Raw genomic sequence first — 16526 nt, forward strand, 5'->3', positions numbered from 1 at the left:
CATGGCCGGCTGATATATAGCCTGCCGGCCCAACCGCTCCTCAGTTCCTTCTTGCCGGCTACTCCGACAGAGGGGAAGGAGGGCGGGTGGGAATGGATATGAGCAACACATCTCGACGAACAACAGTTACAAAGGCGAGTAACCTTGTTTTCTTCTTCAAGTGCTTGCTCATATCCATTCCAGTAGGTGATTCCCAAGCCTTACCTAGGCGGTGGAGTTGGAGTGAGACGTTGCGGAAAGCAAGACCGCTGCAACCGAAGGCGGCGGCGTCTCGAGATTGGTCAACCAGCGCATAGTGCGATGTAAAAGTGTGCACGGACGACCAGGTAGCCGCCGGCATATGTCCTGGATGGGGACTTGGGCCAGGAAAGCAGCCGAAGAGGCCTGAGCCCGGAGTAGAAATGGGCGGTGATTTCCGGCCAAAGTCCGGCGCCACTCCAGGGGGCGCCCTGCCAGCCCACCGAGTGTTGCTAGGGTAAAAGTCTCCGACGAACGTGCACGCGGCGCGCGCACACCTACTGGAATGGATATGAGCAAGCACTCGAAGAAGAACTAAAGGTTTATTATAAAGAAAAAAGAAAGAACAAGAAGAGCGTTATTAAATGGTAAAACAGCCACATACACACAAAGACTTCAAAGTCCATAGATCAGGTTCCTAGCAGTATTGATGAGTTTGCTGGCTTGAAAGTTCCCCTGGAACACATCCACAGCTGGGATAGGTCATTCAGTCCATTTTTCAGAGCTTCAAGTTCGTAGCGAAGTTCCTCCAGAGGTAAAAGGCAGGAATGAAGACAAAATGGAGAGGATGCAGCTGTCTTTTTATAGTCTTTTGCCATGCAGCCTGTGGTTCCTTTGTTTCTAACAAAAGCTGCCCAGCACATGGCAAGGAAACTTTAGAGTTCTGTTCATAGGCATGCCCCTGAATGCCTTGCTGAGTCATAAGATGTAGCCTCTGACTCTTTCAGTGGGTTCACTGTACACCTGATGCCCAGCCTGCTTGATGACCCATCAAGGGACGTGCTGATGCCAGTCTGTCTGGGGGTGTAACCCAGATGCAGAGCACAGGTTTGGAAATACAGATGTACCATGCATATCTATAACTTACAATACAAAGGTGATACAAGTATATATAAAAAAGATTATCATACTTGGCAAATTACAGTATAACATTTTCACAGATACCTTACATGGCATATCTGGCACAACTCATTGCAATTTTACAATATTGGTATTTATAATATCCTAAAGGGTCCCCCAGATTCCATACAGTGTCATACAAGGGTCACCCAATTAAACTAACAGGCATCAGGTTTAAAGCAAACTTCGGGAAGTACTTCTTTACCCAATGCACAATCAACCTGTGAAAATCATTGTGAAGGCCAAAAGTAGAATTGGGTTCACAAAAGAATTAGATCAGTTCCTGGAGGACAGGTCCATCAATGGCTATTAGCCAGGATGGTCAGGGACACAATCCCATGCTCTAGGTGTCCCTAAATGTCCAACCGCCATAGGCAGAGAATGGGCAACAGGGGATGGCTCACGTGATAGTTGCCCTGTTTTGTTCATTCCCTCCGGGGCAGTTGGCACTGGCAATTGTCAGAAGACAGGATACCGGGTTAGATGGAGCATTGCTCTGGCCCAGTGTGCCCGTTCTTATGCTCTTATGAGATTGACACAGGCTGAATGTTTCAAAAGCAACTAGTGATATGAGTGTGACGGGATCCCCAGGGTGTGGCCTGGGATTGTGGGACCGCTGTGCCCCCCTGAACGCTCTCCAGCCTGGGCTGTCTCTCACAATGCCTTGCTAGTGATCAGCAGCAAACCCGTCCACGTGCTATTATCACTCAGTACAACCACATGTGGAGCCCCACACCCAGCTGGATTGCATGAATGCTCCCAGAGCCACTCCTGAATCATACAGGGAAAGACACGCAGAGCCAAATCCCCCCAGCTCCCAGCCTTGTACCTCAGGGCTATACCGTGCTGCGCTGCTCAAGACGAGCCATGCAGATTTATTAATTGGTTCACCACTTCATCAGTGGAAAGTGAATATACACCAACCATTGCAAACCTGAGCAGATTTACTACACTTCAGGTAAGCTAACCGGTAAAGATAAGCAGTTAAACAAATGTATTGACTACAAAAGATAGATCTGAAGTGACTATAAGTGACAGTCAAAAAGTTAGAGTTAGTTATCAAAATAAAATAAAATATAAGCATGCAATCTAAACTCTCCACCCTGTTAGACTGGGCAACATCAGGATTAAGCAGTTCTTCTCACTCCACTGGATATTGCAGTTCACAGTACCCAGATTTCACCCTTGAAACCTGGGCCAGTCTTCTCTGTTGGAGTCTTAAACCTTCTCAGTGTCATTGTTGCTTGCAGCATCGGTGGGGGCAGGAGAAAAGTGACGCCTGGGCCTGCTGTGTTCTGTTTTATACCCTCAGTCCCAAGTGCTTGGAGAACACACAAGTCCAGGCATGTCTGGGGGACACTGCTGAGTCTCCAGGCAAGGCTGAGCAATTCCTCTGGTGCAGCCTCCTGCAGGTGAGTCATTGCATTGTAGCTCCCTTGCTGGACAATGGCTGTTGATGGGTTGTTTGACACCTCGCCTGGGCGTTAGTTACATTCCTTGTTGTTGCCTCTGGGGAGCTTAATATCTGGCTGATTTCCTGATTTACCATGTTTTAGTGACAGCCACACAACTCAATTCTCAGAACTTCATGTACATTAATGCTATACAGATACGGACAGAGAAATGACTTTCAGCAGATCATAACCTTTCCCCTGATACCTCACATGGTCTGCTTTATATGCAAGGTCACAATTACAGACAGATGAAGAATGGGGGTTACAGTAGCCTCCCCCTAAGCTATAGTATGTCACAATGAGGTGACGTGTTTGGATGTCCAAATTTAAATATGTGGATGGGGCCCATGGTTTTTTTAAGTGCTGAGTAACCTGCCTCTGAAAATCAGGACCCTTTCAGATGGCTCATGTAGATTGCCACGTATTTGCAGGGGCGAAAGGAAATGCAGGCCTGTTATTTACCAGGCTGCACGTGGCAACAGACTATATAGGTAAGAGATGCAAGGAGAGTATGGGTCACGAGGCAGACTGCAGACACACACACACACAACTAAAATCAATCAATTTAAAATTTTATTGGGGATAGTTACAAGGGGTAAGAGAGCAGCTTATGATTAGCTAATAGAGTTAACAAAACCTAAAACACACAATGCTAAAATATCTACTAACAATATTTACAAACAATTGCAGCATTTAGTACAACTGATCTACAAGATACCAAACCAACAACCTTTGACGACCGGCAATCGTTAGGAAGCTCTATTTTGAACACGGACGCTGAGGAGAGGCTTCCGAGGTGATCAGGCTCGGGTACGCATACCACGGCTCACAGGATACACGGGACACGTTTTCTCCTCTCTCTGCTGCACATGGCAGGGCAACCCCTTTAAATACCCACTATGAATCACAGAAGTGTCATAGTGGCACAGACCAAACCTGGTGTGTCGCCTCTGATGTGCACAAGCATTGTTTACACCAAATAGGGGAGCAGGTGCCAAAAAGTCTGGCTTTGCCCCCAAAAGGTGAGGTAATGCATATTGTTGTAGAATGGGTCCAATACTGAATGACAAAAGAAGAGGCCAGGGCAATACCGGTATGGCAAGTGATACAGGATGCAGACAGGAACCCATTCTAACAGCTCACATTGGGCACATGGAAATCAGGGCACCTCAAATCCCCCATTAATCATCAGAATTGAGGCCACCGATTTATTATTAGTTTTAGCTACAGTGGCTTATTTTGTGGGCTTAGTATTTTTCAGTTTCTCCACATCCCTAGAATGCAACATAGGGATTTGCATAAACCTGGCTCCCACCCCTCACCCAGCCCTAGCCTTCCCCCCTCATAGCCTTCCACCTTTGCCTGTGTGGGTCTGGTGCAGAGACCCTGAGTGAAGCTATACAGAGCTTGCACTTGTGCAGTATAGGGGTGGGGAGTCACTGTTGTTTTTATTTTAAATTTAGGAAATTAAATACCGAAAATGGCATTAAAAATGTGAAGGATGCAACGCGAAACACTTGAAGATCAGGAAACGACCAAGTTGCAGTTGTGTGAAATTGAGGTTTAACTCCAAGGAAAAATTTACATTTAAAGGACTGGACATTGGTGTGATGGGTTGGATCACAGAAACCCCCTTGAGGACTGCCAGCTGATGTGCTGAGACTACCTCTGAGCCCATTTTCCCTGGCAGCTTGGGACTTCAGTGCCCTGCCCTATTGGAGCCAGACACGCTAGTCTGCTGCAAACCCAGACCAGGGCTGAACGATGTCCCCCAAAAGCTGCAGGCTTAACTGAAAGCAGCCAACAGAAGTGTTCCTGTCTCTAACACTCAGATGCCCAGCTCCCAGTGGGGTCCAAACCCCAAAGAAATCCATTTTACTCTGTATAAAGCTTATCCAGGCAAACTCATACATTGTTCACCCTCAATAACACTGATAGAGAGATATGCACAGCTGTTTGCACCCCCCCCCAAGAATTAATACATACTCTGGCTTAATTAATAAATAAAAAATGATTTTATTAAATACAAAAGGTAGGATTTAAGTGGTTCCAGGTGATAAAAGACAGATCAAAGTGAATTACCAAGCAAAATAAAATAAAACACGCAAGTCTAAACCTAATACAGTAAGAAAGTGATTACAGATGAAATCTCACCCTCAGACATGGTCCAGTGAGCTTCTTTTACGGACTAGCCTCCTTCTAGCCTGGGTCCAGCAATCGCTCACCCACCCCCACCCCGTAGTTACTGTCCTTTGTTCCAGTTTCTTTCAGGTATCCTATGGGGGTGGAGAGGCTCTGTCTTGAGCCAGCTGAAGACAAAATGGAGGGGTCTCCCAGGGGCTCTTATGGGTGGAGACCCCTTCCTCTCTCCTGTGCTGAATCCAGGGCCAGCTCTAGGCACCAGTGCTCCAAGCATGTCCTTGGGGCGGCACTCTCCAAGGGGCGGCACTCCGGCTCCTTTTCTTTTTTTCGCTTGGGGCACAAAAAGCCAGGAGCCGGCCCTGAGTGGAGGTGAGCTGCAGTGGTGAGGGGCGTGGAGATGGCCGCAGGAAGTAACCCTGGGGGGGCAGAGGAACCACTCCCCACAGCTCACCTCTGCTCCACTGCCACCTGATCCCCTGAGCGCACTGCTGCTCCGCTTCTCCCCCCCTCCCTCCCAGGCTTGCTGTGCAAATCAGCTGTTTTGTGGCAAGCCTGGGAGGGAGGGGGGAGAAGCAAAGCAGTGGCAGTGCGCTCAGGGGGGCAGGCAGAGAGGAGTTGAGCTATGGTGGGGGGGCATGGGGAGGGCCACAGGAAGTAACCCTGGGAGTGCAAGCCTGGGAGCAAGGGATAGGAGGGGAAATGTGGCACGCCCGGGGGAGGAGGCGGGGCCGGGGATTTGGGGAAGGGGTTGGAATGGGGTGGAGAAGCGGCGGAGTTGGGGTGGGGCCAGGGGGGCACAGGAAAATTTTTTTGCTTGGGGGGGCAAAACACTTGGAACTGGCCAAGGCAGAATCCAGCTGCAAGTTGGAGTTTTGGAGTCACACGGGCAAGTCACATGTCCACAGGGCCGACTTTAGGCCAATTCAGCCAATTCCCCTGAATCGGGCCCCGCCCCTAAGAGGGCCCCACGCTCCAGCCCCGGTTCAGCGTACCAGCAAGAGCCAGTGTCCCGTACTGGGGTGGCCTGGCTCCCCCAGGGGGCAATATAAAGGGCCTGGGGCTCCCAGCAGGGACTGAAGCCCCAGGCCCTTTAAATTGCCACCAGAGCACCACTGCTGGAGCCCTGGGGTAGGGCTGCGAGGCCCTGGGGGCTATTTAAAAAGTCCGGAGCTCCTGCTGCTTCTACTCCCCCGGCCCTTTAAATAGTCGCTGGAGCCCCACCGCTTCCCCAGGGCTACGGCGGCTATTTACAGGGCTGGGGTGGTGGAAGCAGGGGAGCCCCAGGCGGCTGCTGCTGCTACCCTGGTGGGGAAAGGAGGAGGAGGGGGCACTCACCATACAGGGTCGGCTGTACCCTCTGTACCCACACCTCCTGCCCACAGCCAGCCCCTGCTGCACCCCCTGCCCTGCCTGCACCAGCTCCTGTCTGCAGCCAGCCCTGCAAGCTCCACGAACAACAGTTGGCAGGCACAAATGCCCGGAGAGCTGGACTGACGTAGTCGGGTAAGCGCCTCCAGGGGCGAAGAAGTTAGAATCAAGGTTTGTCCAGATGTTACAGAACAAGGAAGCACATTCTGAAGCCCTCTCATCTCGCACCGAGCACCAGATCCCCCAGTCGTCCCGACATTACCTTAGAGAGCTGTTGTTTAAAGGACAGCAGATATCAAACAGCATGCCCACAGCCAGGCCCATCACACAGTCAGCCCTGCTGCAAAGAAGCATCCTGCCCTGCCCTGCCGCACAGCTCGTCTGCAGCCAGCCTGCACCCCCTGCCCACAGCCAGCCCGTCTCGCCAGCCCTGCCTGACACCCCTGCTGCAGCGCAGCTCCGCACCTCCGCCTGCCTGCAGCCACTCACCTCAAGCCAGCCTGCAACCCCTCCTGCAGCAGCCCGTCTCCAGCAGCCTGCTGCACCCCGCTCCTGCAGCCAGCTCGCACATCCAGCCTGCTGCAGCCAAGCCCACCTCCATCCAGGCCGCACCCTGCCACGTTCCTGCAGCCGCCCGTCTCCAGCCAGCCCTGCTGCACCCCTGCCTGCAGCAGCTCCACACCCCCTGACCTGCCTTGCCCAGCCAGCCCACCTCCAGCCAGCTTCCGCACACCCCCTGCCCGGCCTGTACCAGCTCCGCAACCCCCTCCTGCTGCAGCCAGCCACCTCCAGCCAAGCTCGCACCCCCCTGCCGCCTGCAGCAGCCCACCTCCAGCCAGCTCCGCACCCCCTGCCTGGCCTGCAGCCAGCCCACCCTCCACCAGCCCCGCACCTCCTGCCCCTGCCTGACACCAACTGCTTCACAGCCAGCCCGACCCAATTGGCAGCCAGCCCATCTTCAGCCGGCCGCCCCCACCCTCTTGCCCTGTCCTATAGCCAGCCCGCACCCCCTGCCCTGTCTCCAGCCAAAACCTGCATACCCTCTGCCTGAGTCAGCCAGTCACGCACGCCTCTGTCTGCCAGCCCTGCCAACCCTGCTGCACCCCCCCTGTGGCCCTGCCTGAAGCCAGCCCACCCCACACCCCTCTGTCTCCAGCCAGCCCTGCACCCCTTGCCCTGCCTGTGGCCAGATCCTACCTCCAGTCAGCCTCTGCCCTAAGTCCAGCCAGCCCCATGTCCACTGGTACCCTGCAGTTCCCTGGGCAGTAACCCTGCATACCTGCTTCAATGAGGGGGGCAGGGAGCAGCTGGGACCCACACATGTGCACACCGACATCAAGTGTGAAAAATCAGGATGGAAGTGGGAGGTAATAGGATCCTATATAAGAAAAAGACCCAAAAATTGGGACTGTCCCTATAAAACTGGGACATCTGGTCACCCTAGCACACCCCCAGGGAGTGGTGGGGACCCACACATGTGAAACAGAGCTCATTTCTCATTCAGACCTATCTTTTTTAAAAAGAACTTTAGGTAAGGTTAACATACAGCCCATTTTCCCAGATATGTCAGGCTTTTTGGTTCTTAAATCGCCATCCGGGAGGAATTTTTAAAATGTAAAAATTTCTCCTGGGAAAATATGGACGTATGGTACCCTATTGGTACAAAAAATACATACTGTGGCACATCACTTAAATCAGAACTTTTTATAGGGAACCGGTTGCTAAGAAATTAAAGGCTTTTTTTTTACGTTTTTTTTTTTTAATCATCACTGCTGGGGCCCCACTGAAAATGTTCTAATTGGGCCCCGCACTTCCTAAAGCCGGCCCTGCATGTCCATGCATGACTCAGAACTTTACAGGTGGCAGCCATTGCTCATATGCTACCTTGAAAGTCCCCAGGTAGACAACTTATGTGGATTGGAGTCTTCCAAGGTCCCATTGTCCGTTAAGTGTTTCTTGATTGGGCACTTAACTTGCAAATTCCTTTCTTAAGAAGCTGCCTGAGCCTACTTAAAATCAAACCAGTACACAGCCAATATTCATAACTTCAAATACAAAAATGATACGTGCCTACAAATAGGATTAATAGATTCAATAGATTGTAACCTTTGCAGAGATATGTTACATGGCATATGTAGCATAAAATATATTCCAGTCATGTCATACATACACTCATAAACATATTTCCATAAAGCCTTATGGGGTGCAATGTCACAACTGGATTTAACCCTTGCTGTTAACAGAAAAAGAAAAGACATTCACACACACAGATCTCACTGAGGATGAAGTAGCTAGTACACACCAATATGTATTTAACCAGGATTTAAACGCTGAGAGTATGTCACGTAAGGTCCTGCACTTTGGGGACAGCAAGACGGGTTGGAGTAAGAAGTTCTCAGTAATAAGCAGCTGGCTTCATCTACCTGCAGGTTCATATCCAGCACCAGTAAATTGGATGGGACTGATTCTGTCAATGATTTTTGTTCTTATAAGAGCTGGTCAAAAAGTAGAAAAACAATTTTGCAAAAATTTCAAAGTTGTTTCCGTTTGTCAGGATTCAAAATGGAACAGTGTTTATGTTTTCTAACAATCTTCACATACTATTTTAAAAAAAGGAAATTTGCTGTTTTCTCCCCCTTTTTTCCTTCTTGCTACTGCGTGTAATAAAATGAATGCTGGCGAGGCTTTGGGTTTTCTCCACTTTTCACGTTTCATTTTGCTCATCTATGACTTTTCAAAACTTTCCAACTCTGGAAAAGCTACAGCATGGCAGAGACATGTAGTCTCCTTTTGTCTCTTGCCAGAGTTGGGGATGTGAGTATGTGGCAAAAGAAAGAATAAAAAAATGCAGGGGGGTGGGGAGAAGTCCCAGCCTGAGAACTTATTTGATTTCTGGTGTTCAGGGGCAAAAAAGGAGAAAAGCAAAACATGAAATTTGCAGTTTTGACAAAACAAATGGAGCAAGTTCAGGAAAAAAGAAAGCCTTTGTGTACATTTGCAGGTTGAAAGCCAGGCAATTTTTTATCAGAAAAAGGTCTGAATGGAAAAGCAGCAGCAGTTAATCTATGACCTAACAACCCAACAGCGGCAGCTAGTACCACAGGTGGTCACCATACTATGGTCGCCCTCTACCGCAGGAAATGAGCCTCGATCTGGAAGTGACCCCTATTCCCATTAGGCTTACAGAGATAGGGCCTGATGGCCTTGCCTGAAACCTGAGCAGGGTGTCACAGCAGCCTGGTGGCCCGTCAAACCTATGGGCAGTTTGCTGGCCCCGTACCTAACCAGGATGGTGCAAATGGCTGATCATGCTTTACGCCATGTTACTGCCCAAGATGAAGTGCAAGTCAAAGCAGCCGTTAAAGTTCTGGACATTGGGGAAGAGACGTTCTGTCTACGTTTCCAGAAGTGGGATCCTCCAGAAAGACAGCCATGTCTGATCACCCTCAGACCTGGGATGAAAACAGGAGGCCCAGTTGGCAGAGACAATTTTATTTGAACAGTTCTCCCAGATATTCCCCCCTGGGGAAAAGGACGAGGTCCTATGACATCAACCTGAGATGATGGCTGGTGCTGTTTGCCTCAGCGAGAACTACCTGCCAGCGAAGACCCCTGTGATTACGACGCCTCGCAAGGGGCCTGCTAGGAACAGCACAGACGAACAAGAAAACTAGCCACACCCACAACAAGGGCACAAGGTGGTTTGATCTGAAAACTGACCATGCACCGTCCTTACTCCGGCTGGTGGTGGTGGGTTTCACCAGCTCTTCTGCCAGGGATGGAGGCAGCTTCTCTGTTATGTTTTGTATTGAATTAAAACCAAGGCCTTGCTCTTGCAGGGGGATCCATACAGGCATAAGGGTCCATCTAAATACACCCCACTGCAGGATGTGTTATTGGTGTGGGTGGCCAAAATTCTGGGCTCTCAGTATTCCCCCCCCAAGCTTCGGAGTACATTATTCCAAGGCTCCCCCGACCTGCATGGTCTGTTCTCCCCTTTCCCGCCATATGCCGCCTCTTTTCTCCTTCCCCTGCATGTTCTTTTCTCACCTTCTCCACTCCCCCTCCCCAACCCTGCGTGGGATAACAGGTTTCCAAAGTCTAGAGCCCCCTGTTCTCCAAGTTTGCCCCCTCCTTTCTCCCCTCTCCTGCAGTTCTCCATCCCTCCTGCCTATCCCCCACCCCACTGTCTTGCTCCTCACTTTCCCTGGAAGCAGCCCAGACCTCAGAGCTGTCTCCAGCTCCGGAGCTCTGCTCAGCCTAACTAGGGTTTAGGTTTGCTCTCATTACGCTGTCAGAACAGATAAGGTAGTTACACCGTAAGGGGAATAATCATCATTTATTACGTGCCAGGACACACAAGACTTGGCTCCTGCCCCCGAAGAACTTACAGTCTAAACAGCCAACACAAACACAGCTAGTCACCTCCACAACTCACACTGGTCATGGGGGTGGAGTAAGTGTGGGGGAAACTTCAGAAAGGAAGGGGGTAGCAGATCAGCAGTGGGGAAGGGGTATGGGGTGGGAGCTCTCAAGGGGGTCAGAGGGGAGAAAACTGCAGAAAGGTAAAAGACACAGACTAGCACCCGACAGGACGCAGTCACAGCCGGTTCACAGCTTTCCTCCATCTCCTTGCACGCTCCAGAGAGCCTGGTTAGCGGGGTCACTTTAAAGCCATCTTTGCTTACATTTCAGGCAGACGTGCACCAACGGCCTGCCCCAGCTCAGAAATTCTTCGGGGACCAACCAGCCCTTGGTGGCTGGCCATCCACGGAGACTGCGAGCCGGACTACTGCAGCAGGCCGGGGGCAAGTCACGTCAGATTCAGTCATGAGGCTGGGTGGATTGTATTTACCATCCCGCGTGGCCAAAAATAAATAGAGTCCAGATCAGACTCTTACTGCTACCAACCTGTCCCACTCCGCTGCCCGTCTCCAAATGGCACCGAGAAGCAGAATGACCCAGTGGCTAAGGCACCAGCCTTGGATTTCAGTGACCTCAGTTCAGTTCCCTGCTAAGCCACTGACTTCCTGAGTGACCCTGGGTGAGTCACTTAGCCTGTGCCTCAGTTTCCCCAGCTGCAGAGTAGGGTAATAGCCCTGCCCTTCCTCCCAGGCTGTGGTGAGAACTTCATCCCATGGATCTTCCAACCCACCAAGTTCCTCCCTCCTGGCTTTCTGCCCTCGTTTCCAGTCACTGACGGCAGGGGAACGCCCTGCGCCATGAAGTTCCCTCCAGCTGAGGTAACTTCCACAGCCGGGATAATTCCATTCTATTTTCCTAAGCTCTAGATGGTGTTGACTATACTCTCTCTGCTTCATCCCACCCACCTTGGTCCTTCTCAGGCCATGTCCCCCAGGGGCACTCTGCTCTCATGTGCTTCAGGCAGTGTGGGAGCCATGCACGGCTCAGTGATGCTGAAGCACATGGGGTGGGATCCGTGCCCTGAAGCTGCAACAGGCGACACGCTCTGCCCCATCTCGCTGAAATGGCCTTACAGGGGATGGAGGGAGGTTACAACGTACAGGGGCTTGTGACCCACAGACTCCTTGGTGGCACAGGGCCCAGGGTTTGCAGGGATCCCTTAGGTCGGATGTGCACCGAAGGTCTCTACTCAGAGCCAGTAACCTACCGGTCATCAGAATCACTGCACAACATATGCATGGAGAACAGTTAAGGAAAGTTGGCTCTGGATTTCCCAGGGAGGGAACAAGGCAGGTCACCAGGAGGCGACACACTTTGGAAATGCTCTTTCAGGCAGGAGGTAGCACACCCTGCTCTCCCTCCAGCGCCGCGTGTGCCATGTGTGCAGCCACGGGCCCGGCTGCACACTGAGTCACAGGCAGAAGAGGAGAACATGAACGTCCTCTCGTGCAGACTGCACCCGCTGACACAAACAGCAGCTGACGTCCTGTTTATGAATAAAGACAAAGGATGGGAGTGATAGAAGCTGGGGGGCAAAGAAACACATGGAACCCCTCCCCTCAGAGGCAAGCAGCTAGTGGGGGGTGAGCAATAGCTCCCAGCCGTGGGGGCTCTCGGGAATGGAAAGGCCAAGCCCTACAACACTGCTTGTGATTTTATTTTAGCTGGACCCATCTGTTATCGCTTGACGCTCTGGGCTTCGTTAAATAACCCGATCCTCAATTTCATCATGTACCAATCTAAGCGCTGGGTGGGAGCAGAGCGGCGAACTGAAGGGCAGGAAATCTGTGAATCCTGCGAGTGTCCGGCAGGCCAGGGGCTGGACACTCCAGGGAGACGCTGCAGGCTCCAGGGGCCCTATTGGTAACCAGCAGAGAGGAAATGGGTCCTGAGGCCTAGTGGGGAGGGCTTGTGTTGCCCGCGGGAGTTGGGAAGCTGAGACCTGGCAGGCACAGACCAAGCTTGCCCATGCTAAGGGCAGGAGGTAACAAGGTGCCCCAGGAAAGCGTCACAGGGCACCCCAGCCACACACCAGGCAGGTGGGGAAATTAACTGTGAGGAGGATCACCACAGGACCAAACTGGAGAGGCCAGGGAAAGAAGGAATCCTGAGCAAGGTTCCTGGAGGATCATGGCTGAGTTATCCATGGCCCCTGCAATGAGAATACACGGATCCCGCACACATTCCCAGGCTCCACCGGGAGCCGAATATCTGAATATTCATGAGCCGGGGGATCCCCAGGGAACACCCTCTAAAACCCAGCTGCCTGGTGTGGGCGTTCTGCAGCGCAGGCTGTGGCTGCAGGAGACCCAGGGCCTGAGCCATGGACACCCTCTTCCCGTGCTGCCGGGCGCTTTGCCACTCAGGCACAGCGGGACACAGGGGCTGGGACACTGCAGAGAAAGCAGTGCTCAGCCCCACATGAACAACTCAGTTGAGGTGGGGCTAGGAGGGCCCCATGTCCCCTTCGAGCAACCCCCCATCTCCTCACCCTTCCCTCCCAGCTAGGCTCTGCCGGCCCTGAGTCCAGTACACAGACCCTCTCCCTCTCTGTTTTAAAACCAATCTGACATGCTGACTTCTCTTAACAAAAGGTTGCACTCAAAATATAGCTTAGTTCCTGTAAAAATCTCCCCGCGATAAAGTCGCCGCAGTGCGTGCTGCCATGCCAGCCCGCTGGAGCTCCCGGGCATTGCTTTCGGAGGGAGGCAGCCCCCTTTGAGCACCCCCGGAGCATGGATCCTGGCCCTGCTGTTACCCCACGTGGTCTGGCCCCGGCCCAGGGAAGCCCTTCCCAGGGTGGATGTTCTGGTGGTAGTACAGCGAGCGCTTGTAGCGGAAGCTCTTGCCGCACTCGGTGCAGTGATAGGGGCGCTCGCCTGCGTGCATGCGCTGGTGCTCCACCAGGTACTGGTTGCGTGTGAAGCTCTTCTCGCACTCGGTGCACTTGTAGGGCCGCTCCCCCGTGTGGATGCGCAGGTGCCGTGTCAGGTTGGAGTGGTGGCTGAAGTACTTGCCGCACTGTGTGCAGATGAAGGAACCTTCGCTCCTGTCCGAATGGATCCGCTGGTGCAGCACCAGGCTCACCCTCTGCTTGAAGCTCTTCCGGCACTCGGCGCAGGTGTAGGGCCGCTCCCCGGTGTGCGCCAGGTGGTGCTTCCGCAAGCTGGACCTGTGGCAGAAGCTGCGCTCGCACTCGGAGCACTTGTAGGGTTTGCCTCCCGCCTGGGCCCCAGGATGGGGTCTGGGGCCGGGTTTCAGGGCGAAGCTTTCCCTGGGCTGCGGCAGGCAGGCCCCTGCTCCCGCGTGGTCCCTCTGATGCAGGGTGAGATGCTGCCGGCTGCGGAAGCTCTTCCCACACTCGGCGCATACAAACAGCGTGGCTGCCGTGGGGCTCTGCAGGTGAGCAAGCAACGGCTTGAGCTCCTGGGGGTCTGTCCCGCGCCGAGATGGCTCCTCCAGGCCGTTTCCGGGCAGGTCCGCGGGTTCCCTCTCGGTGCTGCACAGACTCTCCTCATGAGTTGTTCCCTGCTCTGGACACTGGAAAACCTCCATTTCCGGCAATGTCCTTTGTAGCTCCAAGTTCTCCAGCTCCTCCTCAGGGCTCTCCTCCTCCACTTTGACCACCACCTCGCCATCTGCTGCAATACAAAGAAAATCCAGGCTGTATTCACTGCATAGGCGGGGGATGCAGACAACCTCCTGAAGCTATGGCATCCTGATTCCCAATGCAAGCCCGTGGCTGGGCTGGGACTGACCAGGGCCAGGAACAAGCCCCTCACAATACCCCTGGTAAAGAGGGGGCAGTTATAGTGTTTTACTGATCTTTTAAGAAAGGGAAAAAAAGTGATCCGAGTAACTATAGGCATGTTAGTTTGACATCTGTAGTATGTAAGGTCTTGGAAAAAATTTTGAAGGAAAAAGTAGTTAAGGACATTGAGGTCAATGGTAATTGGGACAAAATACAACATGGTTTTACAAAAGGTAGATCGTGACAAACCAACCTGATCTCCTTCTTTGAGAAGGTAACAGATTTTCTAGACAAAGGAAACGCAGTGGATCTAATTTACCTCGATTTCAGTAAGGCATTTGACATGATTCCACATGGGGAATTATTAGTTAAACTGGAAAAGGTGGGGATCAATATGAAAATTGAAACGTAGATAAGGAACTGGTTAAAGGAGAGACTACAACGGGTCATACTGAAAGGTGAACTGTCAGGCTGGAAGGAGGTTACTAGTGGAGTTCCTCAGGGATCAGTTTTGGGGCCAATCTTATTTAACCTTTTTATTACTGACTTTGGCACAAAAAGCAGAAATGTGCTAATAAAATTTGCAGATGACACAAAGCTGGGAGGTATTGCTAACACAGAGAAGGACCGCGATATCATACAGGAAGATCTGGATGATCTTGTAAACTGGAGTAATAGTAATAGGATGAAATTTAGTAGTGAAAAGTGCAAGGTCATGCATTTAGGGATTAATAACAAGAATTTTAGTTATAAATTGGGGACACATCAGTTGGAAGTAACAGAGGAGGAGAAAGACCTCAGAATATTAGTTGATCACAGGATGACTATGAGCTGCCAATGTGATATGACCGTTAAAAAAGCTAATACAGTTTTAGGATGCATCAAGCGAGGTATCTCCAGCAAAGATAAGGAGGTGTTAGTACCGTTATACAAGGCACTGGTGAGACCCAGGGGTGGCTCCAGGCCCCAGCATGCCAAGTGTGCGCTTGGGGCAGCATGTCGCAGGGGGCGCTCTGCCAGTAGCTGGGAGGGTGGGTCCACTGGTCCCGCGGCTCTGGTGGACCTCCCGTAGGCGTGCCTACGGAGGGTCCGCTGGAGCTGCGGGACCGGCGACCAGCAGAGCGCCCCTCGTGGCATACTGCTTATGCTGTGCTTGGGGCGGCGAATGTCTAGAGCACCCCGTGAGACTCATCTGAATGCGTGCAGTTCTGTCTCCATGTTTAGAGGAGATTTCACATGGACGGGTTCAGGACGGGCTACGTAGGATGATCCGGGAGGGATCCTGTTTTGAAGGGAGCTTGGCTTGTTTAGCCTTAATTAAGAAGGGTGAGGCGGAGAATTTGATGGTCTTTTAACTATTATCGAGGATAATATTTAGGGAGGAGGAAATTATTTAACTTGTCAATGTGACACATAAGAAACATATAAATGGACACGGAAGTTTAGACTTGAAAGTTGAGGAGATTCTACGTCAGAGGATGAGAGTTCTGGAACAGCTCAGGGTTGTGGGGGCAAAAGACATATCTGGCTTTAAGTAGCTTGTAAGTATTATGGAGGGAGATGGTATGATGGGATAGCTAATTTGCATCTAATGGCAATGATCAATTGAATTTCAGGAGGTAGTTGCCTGTGGTCTGTGATGTTAGATGATGGGATTGATTCAAGAGGAATCTTTCTGAGTGTCTGGCTGGTGGTCCTTGCCACGTGCTCAGGGTTAGTAACTGTTGCATATTTGGGTGGAAGATTTTCTCCGAGGCAGATGGTGCAGGGCCTGGAGGTTTTTCGTACTTCCTCTGCAGCTGTGGGCACGGTCACTAGCCTGGAGATTTTGACCGTGCGAGTCTTAACCATTTTGAGGATCTTCACAACTACTGAGCGTTATAATCGATTAGGTTTAGGGGTTGTAAGATAGGACAGTGAGGTGAGGTTCTTGCTATGGCGATTGTGAGGGCGTCAGACGTTATGACCATAATGGTCCTTTGCTTAAAGTCTATGGTTATGAGTTATTGGTTAGTGAGAGAGTGTTCCAGTTCCAGAACGTGCTCAGCTTGTACTCCTCTCTGGATTCATGGAGAGGACGGCAGTACCATTAAAACAATCTCAGTAAATGGAGCGTTTGGGGAAGCACATATGATAACTAAATATTAACATTACGATAGGACAGATCGCGGATGGCCTGTTCTGGTAATTGCCTCTCCTTCCCGTTGCCGATTAGGATTCCTGCGAACTTTCATTAGGATTCAAAGTAA

General features: G+C 51.5%; 2 protein-coding genes across 2 annotated transcripts in view; one reads left to right on the forward strand and one right to left on the reverse strand.

Moving 5' to 3' along the window:
• Nucleotides 1–16526, forward strand: part of LOC116828393 (uncharacterized) — a 666188-nt gene that overhangs the window by 231697 nt on the left and 417965 nt on the right. The gene's annotated exons all lie outside the window — the stretch shown is intronic.
• Nucleotides 10422–16526, reverse strand: part of LOC116828410 (uncharacterized) — a 36577-nt gene continuing 30472 nt past the window's right edge. Inside the window, exon 11 of the mRNA XM_032786621.2 lies at nt 10422–14167. Coding sequence (XP_032642512.2) covers nt 13281–14167 — 887 coding nt within the window. The 3' untranslated portion in view covers nt 10422–13280. The remainder of the gene's footprint in view (nt 14168–16526) is intronic.

This window comes from Chelonoidis abingdonii, chromosome 2 (assembly GCF_003597395.2).
Source record: "Chelonoidis abingdonii isolate Lonesome George chromosome 2, CheloAbing_2.0, whole genome shotgun sequence".
NCBI lineage: Eukaryota > Metazoa > Chordata > Testudines > Testudinidae > Chelonoidis > Chelonoidis abingdonii.